Genomic DNA, 21,517 nt, shown 5'->3' with positions numbered 1-21,517 from the left:
CATCTAGAAGCCTAAATTTAGAATTTGGAATTTTTCTATTAGCTATTTCATATTTTGTAAAACCTTTATGAGTTTTTAAGTAAGGAACTCAACGATTTCAAGGCGAATAATGGCAACACTGTAGGGGAAAAATATTTTATATCCAGCCCGCGAGACTGTGTGTCAGAAATTCTAAAGATACGCTCTTTTAAATATTTTGTGATATTGCTGTTGAATTGAATTTGATAGTTTAAGAGCGAAGAATGTGATATTTAATAAATAAATGTAACATATAAAACGTTAAAAAAACTCCCCTTTGGGCGCAATCTGAAAGCTTTCAGATTTTTTTTTTCCCCATAATCTTTTACAAATCTGTCATAGAAAGAGCAATTTTTCACTAAAAGAAATAACTTTGTCACACGAAAAAGAAAAATCACCCTTTCCGCAAATGTAAACAAACAGATTTACGCGACTGTTCGGAATGCGCAGGTATCGCTACAGCGTCTCTACGCAGTCGGGACATTTAACTCTGCTACCATGATTGTAATAACCGTCCGTCGTCGGAGGGGTAGACACAGCCATTATTGCACAGCTGGTTGGCATACTGTCTATGAGCTAACTGTCCGAGGTCGGACGAGTAGACACAGCCTTGGAAAGCGCAGAAAGTGATCTCATCAGAAGGTAACTCTGCGCAATTAGTCGGACATTTAACATTTCTACTGTGACTGAGTTAGCCGTCTAATGTCGGACGGGTAGACACAGTCTTGAATACAACATTAGGCATGAGAACTGTTTTTGGAAGTAGTTAACTCTCCAAAATTGATTAATGGAGTTCGAGATGGAACGTTATCGAAAGATGCTGTTAAAAGACTCTCATTTTCGAAAAGAAACTATAAATCCGTCCACGCAATATGAAGGAACTGGCAATCTTTTCTTCTTAATGTTTTTGTGATTAGGAATACTCCTAATGCCGTTCAGAAAAAGTAAAAAATCATCGGGAAAAGTATTTCCCGTACGTGTTACGACAATGGATGCTGAATTAGAATTTGATTTAGATCTTAAAGCAACTGGACGCGATTTGTTTGATTTAGTTAGTCGTACTATAGGTCTTCGCGAAATATGGTATTTTGGATTGCAATACGTCGATTCAGAAGGTTTCGTAGCGTGGCTGAAATTGGATAAAAAAGTACGTGATCAAGATATCCGGAAAAAAATGCCTGTGCCCTTTTTGTTCCTTGCGAAGTTTTATCCGGAAGATATGGCTGAAGAGTTGATTCAAGAAATTACTCAGCATTTGTTTTTCTTGCAAGTGAAACAAGCCGTTCTTAATATGGACATTTATTGCCCTCCTGAAGCATCGGTATTACTTGCATCCTATGCTGTGCAAGCCAAATATGGTGATTATGATGAAGCCTCATATAAACCTGGTATGTTATCGAATGAAGATCTTCTTCCCCAGAGAGTAATAGATCAGTATCAAATGACTCCAGAAATGTGGATAGAAAGGATAAAAATTTGGTATGCTGATCATCGTGGTATGACACGGGATGAAGCAGAAATGGAATATTTGAAAATTGCTCAAGATTTGGATATGTATGGTGTTAATTACTTTCCAATATGTAATAAGAAGGAGAGTGAATTGTGGCTTGGTGTAACAGCTCTTGGGCTAAATATATATGAAAGGAACAATAAGCTATCACCCAAAATTACATTTCCGTGGAGTGAAATTAGGAACATATCATTTGATAATAAAAAGTTCACCATAAAACTTGTAGATAGGAATTCACCATGTTTCCAGTTTTATTCTTCAAAAATTAGAATGAATAAATTAATACTGGATCTCTGTATAGGTAACCATGATCTTTTTATGAGAAGACGTAAACCTGATTCTATGGAAATTCAACAAATGAAAGCACAAGCCAAAGAAGAGAAAGTTCGTAGGCAAATAGAACGCAATAAACTTGCACGTGAAAAACAACTAAGGGAAGAAATTGAGAGAGAGAAAGCAGAACTAGAACAGAGATTGATGCAGTATCAGGAAGAAGCTAGGGTAGCACTCGAGGCATTACGGAGATCAGAGGAAACTGCCGAACTCCTTGCTGAGAAAGCTAGGATTGCTGAAGAAGAAGCAATGTTACTCACTCAGAAAGCTTCAGATGCTGAAGCTGAAATTCAGAGAGTTAAAATAAGTGCCATAAAGACAGAAGAAGAAAAGAAATTGATGGAAAGAAAAGCTCACGAGGCAGAACTTTTAGCAACTAGAATGGTGCAAGAGTCTGAAAGAAGAGCAAAAGAAGCAGAAAGATTGAAGGAGGAACTCATTAAAGCCCAGATGTCAGAAAAAGATGCCAAAGAAAAATTGCGGGAAATATTTAAAAATAGTTATTCAAAGTCCTATGTTTCTAAATCGTCTGTAGATGTCCTAAGTATTGTGCCAAGGCAATATTCTGAACTTGATTTAGAGCATAATGTAAATGCTGGTACGAATGCCATCACATATGATCTTATAGCAGATCATGAAATGGAAAAATTAACACTTGAAATAGAAAAAGAACGTGTGGAATACTTAGAAAAAAGTAAACATTTACAAGAGCAATTGCTAGAGTTAAAAACTGAAATTGAAGTTTTAAAAGTGGAAGATAACATTACATCTCTTGACTATATATATGAAGACAATGCTGGTCGAGGTGAGAATAAGTATTCAACACTGAGACGAACGAAATCTGGTTCTACCAAAACCCGTGTTGCATTTTTTGAAGAGTTGTAAGGTAGTTTTTAAAGGCTTTTAAACAAATGTGTACTGTTCTTGAAATGAAATGTTGTTGTTACATATATTAAAAGGTATTAGCTTTATATAGAGTAGATTGAACAGAAAAATACATATATAATTTTTGGAGGCTATGCTTGAATCTCATGAAAAATATGCTATTTAATTTAAGTGTAAAAAATTTGAAAATTGTACTTATAATATTTATTTGTGCTGAATTTAATTCCGTCAATAATTTAACTAATTGAATAGAAGTATGTCAGAATATTTATTCACTTATACAATTTTATTATTTGTTTGTGCAGCTTTTTTTCATTGATATATTTCTTTTTTATTTCTGCCCCCTTTCATTTATATTTATCTGAATATATCAACCATGCGAAAATTAAAAATGCACATTATAATTTTTTCCATCCTAAACTTCATAATGAAATTTTAGCTGCTATCACTTATTTTTTGATGATTTTTTTATGTCATTAAGATTGAGTCTTTTAGAAAAAGGATATAACATGTAAAAATTATAACCTGAGTTCTTTAATTCAAATATTTTGGGCTAATCTTTATTCTACAGTGCCCCTTGGCGATTTTTTTCAGAAAAAAATAACAAGAGTTACTGTAGAATAAAGATTAGTCTAAAAAATTGTGTCATTTCACATGCTTTTTGATCTAATTGTCACATGCTTCTTGATCTAATTGTGTTTATTAACTGTTTTTAATCCTGAATATGATTTTTCACTGTAGCACAGAATAGTTAATTTTTCTGCCTTGTTATCTTGAATTAATATATAAGGTATTTTCGCCCTTCTTTCTGCATGCCTTTGGTGTGTAAGTGGAAGTACACTCAACACATATTAGGGAGGTCCAGATTTAGAATCCTGGCAAGGGCTTTGTACATTTTTCACATCTCCAGCATTAAAAATCCTAATGACTTCACAGTGGCACCTAAACTCAAAGGTGGTAAACAATAATTCGTCACCCCCAGGACTTGGCAATTGGGTTCCTTATCCCCAATCACCTTTTAAAAGGGAGTGTATATAAGGTATTTTCTCCCGTCTTTCCGCATGTTTTGAGAAGCACACTCAGTGCATATTCAGGAGCTCCACAGTTAAAATCCTGACGAGGTCACTGCACATTTTTCACATCTCCAGCATCAAAAACTCTTAATGAGTCTACAAATGCAGGGTGATTCCAAATTCATGGTACAAACTTGGAAAGGGAGGTACGGAAAAAAAGGTAAGAATAATATTCATGTAGGAAACCCAGGTCGCAATTCATTTATTTAGTCAGAAATATGCTATTTAATTGCTGCAGGTGTCTCACTTCAACTGGAAAAAGATGTTTACAGGAACTGCGCATAATTCCGTCCGTCAATAGTGATACGTGCTTGGAAGTGACTGGTGTACACTGGTAAAGGTCCAGATATTTCATGCACACATGCAGCAGCTACTGATATTCGAGCAACACAACTCTCAGCTCAGTCAGTGTGTGTCCATAGACAAGACTCTTCAGATGTCCTCAGAAAAAGTAATTGAGGCTCAATAAATCGGGTTGACCAAGGGACTGGTCTACCATGGCCAATGTGCCTCGAAAGTGGCATTCAGGTAATTGTGAACATTACTGCTGAAGTGGGCTGGAACCACATTCGATTACTAATGGAGATCAGAATATCTAGCAGCAGTTCTGGTAATGTGTTCCAGGAAAATAAGATAACGTTGGCCATTGAGTCGCTGCAGTTGTAAGTATGGGCCAAGTAAAATGTCGTGGATTATACCCGCTCACACTGATGCATTGTTGAGACCGCATGTGGTTATGTTGCGTTGGGATTCTCAATAGCTGTCGATTCCTGATCCAGTGCAGATTGCTGCTAAAGCCACTGGCAAACGTTCAGGATAGTCTTGCGAATTCAAAGCTTGTACATGCTGAAAACAGAGGGCATTTAAGCGACTTTTGTTTAACACTCCCCAAATGGTATTTTGACTCACACCTACATTTTGTCCAACAGCTCTTGTACTTGACTTTGCTTGATCAGCCACAGTGTTCAAGATGATTTCTTCAAGTCTTTGCATGCAGTTCAGCGTCGACCAGCATCCTCTATGGGGACAAGGAAAAAAAAAATGTTTCACAAGATTGATGATGCAGCCACTTGATACATTCGTAATGCAGCTCTGGCATTACCATTTGCACAACTGTACACTGCCCCAAAAAAAGGGGGGACAGTTCTATATCTCCCGTTCTACTAGGCCGATTGACTAAATTCAACTTCTGTTTTTCATGTCTTGAAAGCACGACTTAGGATATGTGTTCGATTTATGTATAGCATTGTTTTAATATAGGTATTTTGACACAAATTCGGACTTTTTCTGAAAGGAAATGCCAATTTTTCCCCCCATATTTTGATTCTACGATTAAAATTATCCCAAACTACCAAGTTTTGTAAAAATCCCACGAGTACTTTTTTTAAAATTAGTTCTCAGAATTTTAGCTCCTCGGTATTAATTGAATTTGATATATATTTAATAATATATCTTTTTTTATTAAACTTACTTGAGTCTTTCTTCTAGAATTTGAAATTTAGGCTTAATACAAATATAATTCGCACATTTTTTAATTATTTATTTTAAATATTTTTTATAAATTTTTGTATCATGACCTATAAAATTTTTAACATCATCTTGAAGTAGGTGTATTTCTAAGCATATCTGAAAAAAAAAATAGAATTTTTTTTAATCAAAATTTCCTAAGATATACTTAAATTTGCATTTTGGGACATGCTGAAATTTGGCGTATTTAATATAAGCAATAGTAACAAAAATGTGGTTTACACACTTTCTTAAAATTATTTGAAAGAATGAGCAAAGGACCTTCTTTCCTCTTGTACATCAATGGAAAAAAAGGAAAATAAGTAGGTTACTATAAATTAAGAATTTCGAAAAGTGAATTATTCTTTTCACAAACTGAAAAAAAATGTGCCAAGATAATTTTTTTTATTTCTCCATAAATTTCTTACCAGGAATTACAAAATTTAATATCTAGGCATAATTTGAGTCTTAGAATTAAAATATGGAAAAACGGTTGATCTTTATATTATGGTAACTTGGCGATTTTTTGGCGAAAATTTGGCAACCAACTCTCCTACAGCAACCCTCTATTTTTTTTCCCCGCCGCCATTTTGTCTTCACGAAGTAAAGACATGTTTCTTTTCTTTTTATCTACTGAACACTTCTTCCAACAATCTACTAGCCGAATTACACTTATGCTAGAAATTTTATCAAACAAAACTGCTTAATCATGACAAATATTCACTGCAAAATTGGGAAAAAGTGCACAATACCATACTCCTTACGCGTTTTTCAAAATAACACATACACATAAACCATGTACACGCCGACTTATTTTTACTTAAAAAAACATTCCAGAATTGCACAAAAATGGCATTGCGCACACTCTTCACTATATCCATGTACACTGCTTTTTTCTCATAAATTAGAAAAATTTCACGAAAATACATGACAATTTTCTCAATCTTTAAACCCGGTAAAAAGAACATATATGAAATTACCTGATCGCGAAAAAGTATTTACCCTTTCCAAATATGAACATTTCCACATATAAAATAAATAAAATATCCAAAAACTTTTACCTCTAAATCATCTATTATATTATAAATGTCACCAACGAATTCATACCGCAACCATTACAAATACTTAGTGTCAGATATTTAAATTATTTCCATGCACGTTTACTTCAACTAAAACGTATACCAAATTCCTACAAACATAAAATTCACAAAATAACTATCATTTCATTAAAATATAATTAAATTCAAAAACACTACTTAAAATATAAATGAGCACATACATTAAATTAATAAAAATTACCTTACAATCCTAATTACTTTAAACTAAATCATTGCTAATAACAATTTTCCCAATAATACCAAATTCCTTTCCACTTTACATTTAGAACAATGCATAAAAATAATATCCTCAAATAATTAAAAATACTAACTTACCTAATCTTCTTCAGAATCTTGATTACGTGGCAGATACACTTTTCTAATTCATTCAATAAAATTATTGAAAGATTTTTTCTGCGAATTTTTCCTCCATACTTCCTCCGCTAATAAAAAGCAAACTTCTCTTTATCACAATGCCTAAATACCCATTTCGAATTCACTTTAGTTAGGGCCATGGGATCCAAAAATTAACAAACACTGTTTCACACAACACAGAATAAAGCTAAATACAAAATTTCCGGATTTTTTCCCGATTTCCCCCTTTTTCCGATTAAAGAACCGTAATTCGTCCATTAATATCACATGACATATCCCATGATCTCTCATTTCCCTCGCACAAAATAATGCGTAATCGGAACTGAGTACTGCTCACATTATTATCAAAGTCCCAGGTAGTAACTTTTATCGTCGCCAAACTACCAGTTACCATATTGTAAAGATCAACTGGAAAAACATTTATATGTTATATCAGAAAATGTCTGTTTTTTGTGTCAGAATACCTGTGTTAGAATAATGCTATGTATAAATCTACTATATATCCTAAGTCGGGCTTTCGAGACGTGAAAAACACAATTTAAATTTCATCAATCAGCCCATTAGATTGAGAGAGACAGAACTGTCCTTTTTTTTTTTTTTTTTCCCCCGCAGTGTGCATGTAATGCATGTCTGCTTTTTAGGCATACGTAAAGATGCCTATCATTGACAACACCACATTCGCTAATGGCGTCTTCTCCTACTGCCCTCAATTGGCAACAGTGATTTATTATGCAAAGGTGTTTCATGACGTAGTTTAAAGCAAGATCTTTTTAAATGAGCGACAATAGGTTTTGTGGATGCTGTTCTTCGTATGAAGCAAGTCATTTGATGTGTTATATGATCTGTGTCTCATTTTAAAGTTTTCTTATTATAAATATATTTTAATTTGTATTTATGACTAAAAACAATAGTATTGCACCCTTGGTTTATTATGTGAATATTTTTCTTATCTTTGTTGTGTACCTTCCCTCGAAGTTTGTTCCAGGAATTTGGAATCATCCTGTAGTATTGCCATAAATTTATGTTTATTTATTGGGGCAAGTGCAGAATCACCCACTGCTTGGCGCGTTTTTAAAATTTGCACAAACTCGTTATCCATGTACACATCGACTTATTTTTACTTAAATCCTAGAATTGCACAAAAATGGCATTGCGCACTCCCTTGACTTTATCCATGTACACATCGACCTATTTTCACTTAAAAAATCAAAGAAAATTGACCAAAATCCAATTCGTACTCTTATAAAAAGCGTCAAACAAATAATTGGGCGATTCTGCACTTCACCTTGTTTGCTAAGATATGTATGCTTGCAATGCTTTTGATCTAAAATTTGGTAATATATTTTCCTGTCATTCTGAATCAAATTTTACTCAAAAAGTTTTTTTTCCAAATATGGTAAATTTTACTGATTATTTAAATGTTTCTTTGTGTTTAATATTATGTTTATGAAATCATTCAATGGATGAGGAGTTTAAAATTCAGCAATTGCAATGATTATGCGATGATTACAGACTTCAACTAACTGTGCTGCAAAGTGTTGAGTGTGTTAATGAGGAGAAATTTGGCAGAATATTGAAATTTCAATATGTAAAAATTATATTTAGTAAATGATATTTATTCATAGGCCAAAAGCTTGCAGTTTGAATTGAGAATAACTGATTTGTTATTCAGATAATCCCAGGACAGGTGCCAGAGCTTGTGCAACCACACAGGTGACAAAATGTAAGAGAGTCAACATTTTGGGAACTTAGAGAAACACTAGGATACAAATTTTTAGAATTTAGAAAGCCATGTGGCAGCAGAATTTAGGACTGGCAAAGACTGCACTGGGCCGCAAAATGTCTAGCGCCAGAATGAAGTGTATGTGGGAATTTATTTATTCATACCTTAAGCATATGCAGGAAATCGACATAAATATCATAAATAACTAATATAATTCAGCCTTAACTTCATCAATGTAAGATAGAAGCAAGACAAAATTTAGAAAAATAGCATGCCTTTAGTCTCCTATTTCATACATCGCCAGTGGTATATAGCGGATGCTAACTAAACTTTAGGATGGTAACTGTAAATTTCAAGGTTTACAAATATTGCAAACAAAAAGTGAAATTTTCCAATTAATGGAATTTTGGGTAATAAATAGTGATGATATAACATAGGATTTTCCATTGTAATTACAATGCCCTAATCATCCATCATTTGACAAACAGCAAAATCTGTAGCATGGTTCCTAAAATAATCACTACCAATAGTGAGGAAAGTGACAAAGAGGTCTGTTGAAAAAAAAAATTTCATTTGGCAATTTAGTGGAAATTCTCGGTGGCATGGCAATTACAGGACCTTGAACAATGGAACCTTGTAACTGAATAAGAAATTATGTTGTAGAATTAAATTATTATCCCAAATAACAAGAAACTTAAATAACTTACGCTGAAAGAAATGTTTAATGAAGCAAACAAATAAATATTGAGCTCTTTTTGTAAATTTTGGTTCTCTTAAGGTCATAAATATTTTGTTATTTAATAAGCAACTGTTTTATTTTTTTTAATTTCTACATGTCATTTTACTAGATTTAAAGTGATGATCAGGAAAAATCCCCAATCCGGAATTGATGAGTACAGGTCTCAGACTTTTACTATATTTGTCTTGTTAGAAGTGAATAAAAGTCGAGTTTTGTTAAGTTTTCACAGCAGACTATGACTACTTTAAAAATTCTTTTTCTCTTGGGAGAAGAGGGGGAGCAACAAACTTTCTGAAGTAATGGAAAATAATAATTATAATTCCTGTTATGGAACTACAATTTATATCAATGCTTTATTACATAAAGTAGTTTTATGAAAGAGAAATTTGGATAAGGTGCAAAGTTTTGACTCTGACCAAATAGTTATGGCTAAAAACAAAATTTTAAATAAAATTACTTTATGTTAAAAAAAATTAACTTGCTATATATAGCCTTTTATTTATTTATTTATTTATTTTTATTTATTTTTTTTTTTTCCATTGCAGAAGTGCTCAATTTAAGTTGATATTTTTTTATTCCATTGGGTGGATACTTGCTGAGAAGCAATCAGGAACGAGAGAACCAATCCGTTTTTCGGCTGTCTCATAATTGAGAATATTGGCCATTATGCATCCTAAGGGGGGTTAAACCAATATTTCAGCTGTGAAATGAGGTGAAGGACACATGTAAACATGTTAAAAACACACACATTCAAGACTAAAAGGTAGTCTTTAATGCTGGGGTCACTTTCTGCTGTTACTGTTGTCTTGTGGTACCAAACATTATTAGGGATAAGAATTGTAGCAAAGAACGTTTATGTAAAAAGGGAAGGCTCCATAGACGTAATGTAAACCAGTTTGTCTTCTATGCCGCTAGAAAGAAGAGGGAAAATTCACCAAGGGACTTGGTGATGGAACCTGTTGGCTAGAATTCCCCCCCTCTGTGATGTACTAGACCTGGCCGAGATTTTCCTCCTCCGCCACATGTACAGGAAATTGAGGAACATAGGTTAAGATGAATAAGAAAATTAGGTGAATTTCACTTTCACTGGCTGTTGAACTTGCGTTATCCATATCGCAGTTTGATGTCTGATTTTATATCCATCAATATGGAGGGAAAAAAATGGAGTCACACAGCTTTAAACTCTTGATAAAATGTCTGTCGAACTTGTTCGAACTTCGAAATCAGCTTCGAGCTTTGGCGCTTTTGGGCGACAGATGTTTCACGCATGCGCAGCTGTTTTCCTTTTCATTCGAAGGGAGCCACTCCTGCTGCTGCAAATTTTTCCTTCTTAACAATGCATATTCTTTGTAATGCTATGAAATCCTCAATGTCTTTGAAAGTGATAAGTGACCTTGAGTCTCAATTAAGGTTATGTCTCTAAATGTCGGATTCGCCTGTCAAAAGTACATTTCTACCTGTCTTACAGATACTTAGATCCGTTTCCTGATGCAAACCCTTGATTGACCATTGAGACCATCTCACAGCAAAACTTTATGTGGGAGTTAAATCCACGTACTGCAGTTCAAACTAGTGCTCAACCAACACTGTTTCAAAGAATAAGGCCTGAATGTGAGCAGCTGACTGGTCAGTGAGATCACGAGCAGAAGACAGATGGCAAGCAGCAAAAAGCTTCTCTAGTGATGAATCTATAATCTGTTCCTTTTCACTATACTTTCTAAATTCGGATTCTGTCTTGCATTCAAAGTCTAATTTTAAATTAAAATTTTCAATCTATGGAAAGTTGTTCTGAAATTATGAACGCCTAAAAATATAAACACTGTGAACATTTCCTCCCCAAATCCCCAGATACTTGCTTTTCAAGCAGTGTGTGGAGTAATTAAAATAAAACATAAAAATAAATGCTAAATAAATATAAATAATGATATATATGCCACAAAAATTAAAGAACAAATAAACTGTGAGTGAGAAAATTACTGATATTCAGACATGATACTACAAAAAAAGTGGGATGAAGGAACAGTAACTACTTTAAACAACATTTCATTTCCCTTATGACGCATATTTTTCATTCATATATCTCGGGCAAAATAGATAAAAGAATTTAACACTAAAACTTTTAAATTCAGTAAATGCAAAGAGGTTTGGACATTATGTTAAAAAGTCTATTGTAAGTTTGGATTTTTAACTGAAGTTTTTTTAAGAAATTCTGCTAGGAATTAATGAAACTATCACTTCAACTGAAAAACAAAATAAATTGAAACTCCCACTACAAAGGATTTCTACACACAAAATGAAAAAATAAAATTTTATGATGAGTATAAAACATAAAGCGTATTCTAAATTCCATAGAGATTTTATTTTTATTGTGACATTTTTATGAATAAATCTTTACTTATGCATAGATTAAGTTTAGAATTTCAGCAGACTAGTCAATTTAATATGAAATTAATGGTATATTTCTTTCAACAAGTTTTTTTTTTTTTTTTTTTTTTTTGGTGAAAATTTCGACAAATGTTTGCGTTAAGATTATGCATTTATATATTCACACAAATGAGGTATAATTTTTGTGATTGTATATTGCTTACAATTCACAGTTTTACTTCTTAAAGCCTGTTAATCCCACTTTTTGATTTACATGTCTTTTAATTTAATTCACTACTTGTTTCATTTAGGAAAAGGTATAATCTCTAAAAGAAGAACTTGGTATATTTGTTAACAAATGAAGGCAGATGATTATACTATAACCAAAAGATTGAAAACTGTTACTGAATATAATAAAAGATCAGATAAATGTCAGTTGTTGTCAAACCATTACTTTCATCTGAACATGAACCTTTTTTTAAAGAACATAAAACCGGAGATATTTAGTTTGTTCAACCATTATTAATCAGTTACCTTTTCACAGAACTGTTTGATCATTTAGACATATGTTTATATATTGACGACATAATTAAAAAAATAAATTTGGGCATAATCAAATAATTTTGTTGAAAAAAGAAATGATATAACTAAAAAGAATCCTAAAAAATCAGAAAGTTTAATAAACTTTTAAAATATCAGTGTGTTGCAAAACATATGTAACACATAACACAAAGAAGGGGGACTTTATTATGTTACCCTCACATTAAGGCACATAACACTATCTTTGGTAACCTGGTTTAAATTTATTTTATACACATTATCAAAATGGATATAAATTTAATGCTTTGTTGTTTTGTTCTTATATAGTTTAATTTTGTTAAGCTCTTGTACAGTTCATTTCTTTCTTTTTTTCTTGTGTAGTTTTAAATTTGTTAATTTCTTGCAAGATTTTATTTCTCACAAAGTTTTTTTTCCTCCTTATAGTGATTGTGTTGTATAGATTTCCTATCCTGTATGCAGGAAATGATCAGTTTTATCTTTGCATATACCTTTACGGTTACTGTATTTGTGCATAAAATACCTCAGATATTTTTATAGTATTTACTATAACAAACACATTCAAGGGCATTACATGCCAGAAAGGACATTGTTGAATGATGTACCTTTTGATAAATCAATTAAAATATGTTACAGAATGGACATCAATTTTAAGTTTTATTTCTTTTTATGCATTTCTTGAATAAAAGCTTCATTTCTTTTCATGTATTTCTTATATAACTTCTTTATATATGTGAATTTTTATTTCCTCTTGTTAATTTGTGATAGTTTTTCGTAATCATTTTATTTCACCTAACAATTATTTTAAAAATATTTTAATAAATCTTTTGTAATTACTGACAAAAATTGTGTACAGTTTATTACACTTTTTTATATTTAGTTTGTTAATATTTAATTACCTAGTTAATTTAACACAAAAAATTGCTTACCTTTGATATAAACTATTGTTTATTATTTTTATAAAGTGTAACAGTGTATCAATTGTTCAGCACCAAAAAAGATCATAATTTTTCTTCTCAAAAACATGCATATTTTTTATTGCAGCAGTGCTTTATTCCTTTGCAAAAAATTTTTGCTCCCCTCCTAAATTAGAATATAAGGTTTGAAATGAAATGTTTAAAAGAGAACAATGGCAAAATAATAACAATCAGTTTTAGTTTCATTTAACAATAAAATGTGCTAATTAATATTGGGTTAAATTCAATTGAATTTTACATTTTTATGAAATCTGAAATTGCGGCCATGTATTTCATAACATTACTTCCTTTAGAAAAATTTTCTCTGTTTGGTCAGCAGAATCTAAGATAAATTCTTTCAGCTGTATTCTAACAAAATTTACAGATCAGGTTTTATTAATGATCTAGTAATAATAATAAGTCAGAAAATTAGAAATCAAATTTATTAATCAGTTTTCATTTCCTATCTTCTACAATGCAATAAAAAACAAAGAAATCTTCCTGTATTTTAATACTTTTAAGTGTAAAATTCTACTGTGAATCTTTTTCTAAATTGTAAATCGTAAATACTAAGTGAAACAAACAGGAAGAAAAACAGAGCTAATTAAATAAAGAAGCGGAAATAGGGATGAATGTGGAGCGGAGCCGTGAACAACCGGTCTTCTACTGTGATGTCATGCTTTCATGCTCAGGCCGTGTAATTACCTAGAAGTTGTTGGCTCAAACTCTATAAACCATTAAACTGTCCAGGGCAACACAAATTAAATATTTTTTTCTATACTTTATATTGTACTGAATATTAAGAAATGGAAAATTAGCATCAATATTTGTTGATAATTTTTAATATGCTTTTAAATCATCAGTGTCATCTGACTATTAACCACACCGTCATATCTTCAATAATTTTCTTTTACTTAACTTATATTGATTAATTATAGCAAAACATGCAAGGGAATGTTTTTCAGAAAAGATTTAATAAAAGAATTACTATTAAATATTAGGAGGAAATCATAAAAACGTTCATGTAGCCATTCTGTTTTGTTAGTGCAGTAAAAGCCTGATTATGTGTCATTCAACTAACCAGAAAGCTGAAGTAACTAGAATATTTTATAATGTTAACAAAAAATTTCCCCCAAAAAACTTAGTAAATGAAAAATTTGTAATGCCATTATACAGCTTGTAATACTATTAACACGTATACATTCTCATCAAACAGTGTGATTTAGCACCAATAATGTAAGCATGACCAAAACATTAAGAAGTTTGTTTTGGTGTAATGTAAATTCGATTAATCCCAATAAGCTGTTTTAATTTTTATAAAGAAGGATATAATTTCTGTTTTTTTCCCCCCGCATTTAAAAGAGAAATGATTAATATTTGGGACAGCATAAAGTGTAGTACTTTCAAAGTTACAGAATCTTGGCATTAAAAAAAAAGTATATGTGACAGTGATGATAATTATGAAAACAGTGATGATGTAACATGAAAAATTATTATTTCTCTATTTATCTAACTTAATAAGGAACGGTATGTTTATTTAAACTTCTGCCCAAATAATTGGCAACATCTCCTCCAACTTTCATATTCGGATCATACCAATGAAGTATGTTGGCTTTTATAAGGTTGAAAGGGATTCCCTCCCCTCCCAAAACCTTAATTTTAGAAGTAGAATTTTGATATTCAAATTGATAACAAATATGATGTTTGTTTTTATAATTTTAAAGCATAAATTTATCCTAATTTAGCTTTTCTTATATGAATTCCAATTTGTATCCACTCAACTATCAGAAATTTTCATATACCTGGAATTTGGCATTTCCTGAGCTTCTCTGGACAGTTGAACTTTTACTTTGAACTTGGGATAAAATTACTGATACCTAATAATTTCATCTACTTGCTTGTTAGTGTATTTTCTTTCAGCTTTAATTTGGTTATTAATTTACTGTTGGTGATAGCATTTTGGTACACTCATGGAATTTCTATTGCAAATTTTTGACATGATTTATCTAAGCTTAAAATATCTAAATTTTCTTCTGTCTAGATTCTGTCTTTTAATATTGCAAATCTGAAAATATACTTTTTCAAATAATTGCCTTTCTCTTGTGAATTATTCCAAACTGAGTTTTGTTTGTCTGTGTTTTTATTGAAATATTTACTCCTATGGTTAATACTAGCTGTGTCCCATGAAAATAACATTTATAATGAGTACATATAACATCAGCTTAGTTTCTGCAGAAATACTCACATGCAGTGTTCTAGGTAGTGTATGTCACTAACTGTGCATCATTTTATATTTGGTGGTGAAAGGAGCCATAAGTTCACTTTCTGATAGAGTTTGAGTGAATAGCATAATACACCAGAAAAAAAGTAGTTTTGAATTTTTGTGGAAGTTTTTAGGAGGGGATGGGTAACTAAACTAAAATACTTCAGAATGCATATTCCAGAATAGAAATGTTTTCATGGTTGGAAATTATATATTGTCATTTTTTGTAGCTTATTATCTGTTAAAAAATCGTAGTAAAGATAAAAGAAAAAATATTTTGTTTTTCTATTTCTGATGATTGCTTAAATAAAATTCTTATGAAGTCTCATCAATGTAGAAATAACGATTTCTTAGAATGATGTAGAATTCTCCTAACATAAGAAAAATATTTAAATGAAATGCATGTAACCTGTAGAGAAGAAAAATATATTTACAGGTACAGGTTGAAGCAGATAGGACACCAGAATTTCACCATTGGTCGTACAGGTTAGTCCTGCCACACTAATTGCCCCTTCCACCCCAGTTTTGAAGAACTCTCCAGGATAGGTCTGAGGGTCTCCCATCCCTTTTTTCTTACCCCTGACCTCTTCAGAGACCTTTTCAACCTGCTGTATATTTTGAGTGCCCCCATGCCGCACAGACAGTGTACATTTATAAACATCCATGCTTTCTCTGAGATTCGAGCCCAGGGCCTTTGCTATGGCAGTCAGTGTCACTAACCTCTTAAAAACTTATTCTTAAGTTTTAACACCATTTCCTGTTTAATTAATTAGAAACTTTTGTTAGTAAAATTATGCAAGTAAGTACTGAACTTAGGACAGTTTTACTAAATTAATAATTTCATTCAAGAATTAATAATGATAGCATATAAAATCTTCATGTTTTTGTATACACATGCACATAGGACACCAGAATGCCAGACCCTTAGTTCTAAATACTATATTTTGTTTTAATGAAATGGTAAAATTAAAAAAAATGATATATTAGGGAGAGTAATAACATAAACTGCAAAAAGCCTGTGCATCATTAGTGTCTACCACTATCATATATATGTATTATGTATGTATACACTGCTGTAGAGAGAATCTGTGGGCTCTAGTAGCGATTGTGGTGCTGGTCCTTAAGTATGATATAAGAAAATCAACTTGATGAATAATTACTTTATTGAAAAATAAATGCTTGTTTGTTTAAAATTAAAGAGTGCTATTTTAACAAATAATTGAAAAAATAAATTAAAATTGACAGCCAAAAGCCCCATAACTGGCAGTGCAAGATTTACGGATAAGCTACACAAGCTATAGCTTAGGACCCCCCAAAAAATCCTAGATATCCAAAAATCATATTTGGCACTGACAATATAATATCTGGACTGATAAAGGGCCCCCATATCTCAAATAGCTTATTGCCTTATCAAGTCTAAATTCAGCCCTGATAACTGGGTATATTTCATGACAAAAACAAATTTTATAATGTCCACAAAAAAGTTTCACATTTTGTTTTACTGAAAAAAGTTAAGGTAGGATGAAATTGTCAAGCTACATTGGTCTTAATTAACCTTTTGATGCTGGCGATATGCCTAGAATAAAAAACATTTGTACATTTGTACATCTGTTTTTTTTAAAGTGCTGGAAAAAGTAAAAAAACAAAATATAGAGATTTGGAGGAAATCACTTCAAAAGGCAGATGTTATGCATGGTATTGGAAATAATATGCTCTGAAAGTCTAAAGATTTGCATTTTCTTTCTCTTTAAAGATGTAGGGCTACTTAAAAAAGTTATTATAACTTTGCCATTTTTATTCATATATCTTACCTGCAAATAAAAGTTATTATTTTTCTGCAGTAATTAACTATTTATTTGAACTGATTCATTGTATGTAAAATTTGATTCAGAATGACAGATATCTTGAGTGAAAATGTGCTTTAGCCCACTATTTGGTGTGTTTTCAAAAATTGTTACTTTGACAAGTGCATTTCTGTGCAGTTTCACCTGAAGAGTTACAATTCTGGAAGACACTGCAAGAAAATGGGCATAAAATTGACACAGTACAGTACAAAAAATATTCCATTTCTAACTTACCTTAGTTTTCCTATGCATCTTTTTCAATCATTGGGTTACATTCAATAGGAGTGCCCTAAAACTTCATCTTTCATGGAACCTCTGTAATAAAACCTCTGTTTGTTCCCTTTTCATTTCCACTTCTGAAATGTACTTTCATTCACTTCAACAGTCACTTCTTTTCCATCAGGCAGCACACTTTTGTTGATCACGGCCATCTGACATACCTCTCTGAAAAGCATGAACCAGTCAGCAACAGCATGTTTGTGAACTTCCACTTCATTTGAACACCTTCCAAACCAAAATCTTGTTATCTGTATGATGTCAAATATGCTCAAGTGATTGTGCTTAAACCACAAACCTCTGTTCATGCTCCTACAAACATCAAGTGAATTCACACTAACTTGCTTATGACAATGTCATTCATATCCATCAATTTGTCTGTTTAATCACATAATGTGTACTGTTCCCACTTTTTTGGACACTCAGTTTTAATCAAACCTGTTTTCATTGTGGACTCTTCTCCACACAAATTCTCCCTAACAGGAGTGGAATTTACTCTCCACATAATTAGTATTATTTTGAAGGTCTTGTTTCACTGCTGACTAAGTCACTTCAACTGAACCAGTATGTATTACGTCTATTAGAATCTTCAAATGTCATTTTGTCATTTACACAGCAAATGCATGTACCCTTCATCTGAGCGACAGTCATATGCTTTCCAGTGGTCCAATATTATTGTGGTCTCCAGCGGTACTCCATCCTTAATGATACTCAAAAAGTTCTCTTTTGTTCTTCTCTCAGCCACTTGAAAAAAAAAAAAAATTATTCATTCCCTTTTCTGACCCAGTATCCATCTACAGTAAGCCCCTTCCATATCTACTTAACAATAACTTCTTTTCCACCAAGAGAAACAATTTCATTGCCCATGGCTTGATATACCTCTCTTTAAAACATAAATCATTCAACAGCATATTTATGAACTTTATCCTCATTCATAAAAAACTCATTTGAACGCCTTCCAAACCAAACTTCTAAATGATAGAATGTCAGAAAGGCTGAAATGACTGTGCTTAAACCACAAACCTCTCCTCACTCTCCTTACAAACATCATGTTAATTCGCACTACCTTACTTTCAACAACGCCATTCATATCCATCAATTTGTTCATGCAAAACGCATACTGTTTCCACATTTTGGATACTCAGAAATAATCAAACCCACTTTCTTTCATTGCATTTCCAATAGCATAATAAAAGTAGTAGTGCATTCACAAACTTCTTTCATGCCCAAAAAGTTTTCTATGATGTGATTTAGTATATAAAATTGTAAGTTTTTTTTTATTGTAACTGGAAGTAAAGTCCTGCTGACCCTACTAGACAGGTAGTGAAAACTTGCTAATCCATCTTAGCAACTTGCAAAATACTTGCAAAAGTTGAAATAACCTTTTTTATTTAGTCTTAAATTGAACATAACAGTACTTGTATTACAGATGAAACTTCCACTGCTTGTGGATATTTATATTAATATAACAGACAAATTCAAATATTGGTAATGTAGTCTAAGACTACACATTAAGTAGACTAATATTAACTAATTATATAAACAGACTAATTAAACAGACCTCAGCATATTTTACTGGCATGTAGTTTTAAAATATTGACTAACGAGATGCTAAAGCCAGAATATAACTTTTAAGCAGAGTTGGCAAAAATACTAACAACATGCAATTGCCAGAAGCATATTATTGTTAGTATCTAAATATTCGAAACCCTCAACTTATATACCCACCAAACTAATTTGCATTCTGGAGAGGAATGCAGAAAGAACTTAGTCATCGTAACTGGTTAATTAACAAGAGCTACTATACAAAATATCCAAGAACAGGAAATCCATGACTGCTCAGCATGAAATCTTTAATGCTTAAGAATGTTAACAATAATCAGTCAAATTCTAATTAAATTGCTATACTGTTTGGATATGCATATGTATGTGAGTTCATTGAATTTTTTTTTAAATTATTAATCAAATTTAGGTCAGACTGCTGTATGGTTTGAATACATGCATCTGTTGTTCTAACAACTCAGTGCTTCTCAAACTCAAAATATAAAGACTGCCAACATTGGCATGTTTAATGGTGCAGAAAACATTTGATCCCAAAGTAGTGGGTTAAACAGCATTCCACTTATGCCTGTGTATTCTGTTAAGTGTCTGCTTATAAGTGATACATGGAGTTGTTTCAGTGAAGGCACTGCTTTATATTGTTAACAGGTATGTTATTATTGTTTTATATTAGCTAAATTTCAGGTTCTAGTCAATTTCAGTTTGTATGATGTGAATTACTGGACCCTTTTTATGAGATACTTGGCTGTTTGATTATTTTGAATATACTTCATGAAAAAGACATTTTTCAGAATCTGTTAATTAAGATCTCAAATTCAGTAATGAATCAAGATTGTCCTGTATTACAGTTTTATCAAAGTGTTCATTTTAAAGTTGGGAGAATATATGTTTATGTGTTTGATAGTTTAGTACTGTATATTCATCCAAGGGAAGAAATAATTTATGGTTATGAATCCTTGGAGTGTTCACAATTTTTGAATGAGTTTGTAATAACTTTATAAAGAATAAATTGATTTAATAGCTTTATGAACTATGTAAAGTTTAGAAATGTACTTGAATGTCATCTATAATTAAATTTTATTTTGTTATTAAATATGTATATAATGCTGTGGAAAGTTGTAATCACAAAAGCTTCTTATCCATGTGTCAAGGGCCAAAGAATTTTTCATGAAATAAATAATTTGGAATTATTCTAGAAAAGTTATTTATCTTATCTCTATGTAGTTTGCTGTTGAAATATATGAAATGCTGATTCTTCACAGCAATAAAACAATGGGGTTGCCTAAACTGAGATTAATATTTTGCTGCTGAAAGTTTATATTTCTTATATATTGTTATATATAATTTATGAACAATATATATGTCATACTGCACTTTCAGTATTTATCTCTGTTGTGAAATGTGATTCTCTGAAGGTTTAGGCCACTTTACAGTGAAACACATTTGCATTGTGAAGTGTGTGCTGTAATTTCAATCATTTTGAATTTTCTATGAAGAACTAATTTTAACTTTCATGTTTGTGCTTGTTGTAAATTTATAATAAAATTTTATATTCTATTATTAGTACTTACAAAGTAAAGTATATTTACAGTAGTAATGCATTATTGCAAACTATACCTTGCAATATTTGAATCATTATTGAAAGTAAAGTATTTATTTTTTTAAAGACCTGTAATGGATGATATTTTATCAAAATGTTTCTACTTTCTTAGTATGCATATATTGAAAGATTATCTTTTCATTACCAAAATATTAATTGGATATATTTCAAAAGGTGTCGTTTGGCATTTTTGATTTAATTTTGCTTTGTGCTATAGGTTAAATATCCATTAAATCTGAAACTCTTTAACATTTTATTAATTATATTTTATTTTATTATTTTGCAAAAATGGGATAAAATATTGCATTTTAGAAATGTATGTGCCAGGAAAGCATAAAATATCTTAGTCAGTTATAAAAACATTTCATATTGAATGTTGGCATTAGTGTCATGTTGCATGAACTAAATGTTATGTAATTAGATCAGTTAATCATGTTTCAATTCAGAGCTTATTTTTTGGAACATTAAAATTTGTTATGTAATTTTATAATATTAAAATAAAGGAGTTTAAAACACCAAATATTATTTTTTAAATTATGCTTTTATTATTTGTAAATTTTTGTGTCATCTTGTTTGTTTATCCATGGGTTAGAAGTCATATTATTAGCAGTACTAATTTGCGATGTTTAAAAAAAAAACACCTTTATTTATATCCAGTGAAATTTTGTAAAAGGTGAAGAGCAGAATAGGGTATATAATTGAGCAAAGATTTTATATGCAGTTGTACTGTGAATCTTTGCAAATAAAAATATAGAAACTTTTAATATTAAAATCAGAAATTGGTATATTTCTCTTTTAAAACACATATTTGAAGTATGTTGCTGAATATTACACAAT

General features: G+C 31.4%; 1 protein-coding gene across 2 annotated transcripts; it reads left to right on the top strand.

The window, feature by feature from the left end:
- Nucleotides 1-705: 705 nt before the first annotated feature.
- On the top strand, nucleotides 706-21,200 carry Mer (ezrin/radixin/moesin family protein merlin). 2 transcript variants are annotated; one of them, XM_085809560.1, is made up of 2 exons: nucleotides 706-2,747; nucleotides 12,608-21,200. In XM_085809560.1, the coding sequence occupies exon 1, from the start codon at nucleotides 947-949 to the stop codon at nucleotides 2,744-2,746; it is 1,800 nt and encodes a 599-aa protein (XP_085665686.1). In that variant the 5' UTR covers nucleotides 706-946; the 3' UTR covers nucleotide 2,747; nucleotides 12,608-21,200. The 2 variants fall into 2 exon arrangements, with proteins under 2 accessions (XP_085665686.1, XP_035225621.1); XM_035369730.2 differs by having other exon boundaries at nucleotides 10,728-21,200.
- Nucleotides 21,201-21,517: the final 317 nt, after the last annotated feature.

This window comes from Stegodyphus dumicola, chromosome X2, assembly GCF_044657685.1.
Source record: "Stegodyphus dumicola isolate Sdum_Otavi_A_Nest chromosome X2, ASM4465768v1".
NCBI lineage: Eukaryota > Metazoa > Arthropoda > Arachnida > Araneae > Eresidae > Stegodyphus > Stegodyphus dumicola.
The sequence above is the reverse complement of the archived record's forward strand: the minus strand, read 5'-3'. Positions and strand labels throughout refer to the sequence as shown.

Coding starts and splice junctions, on each gene's coding strand:
- Mer (XM_085809560.1), top strand. CDS start 947: ATGCCGTTCAGAAAAAGTAAAAAATCATCGGGAAAAGTATTTCCCGTA.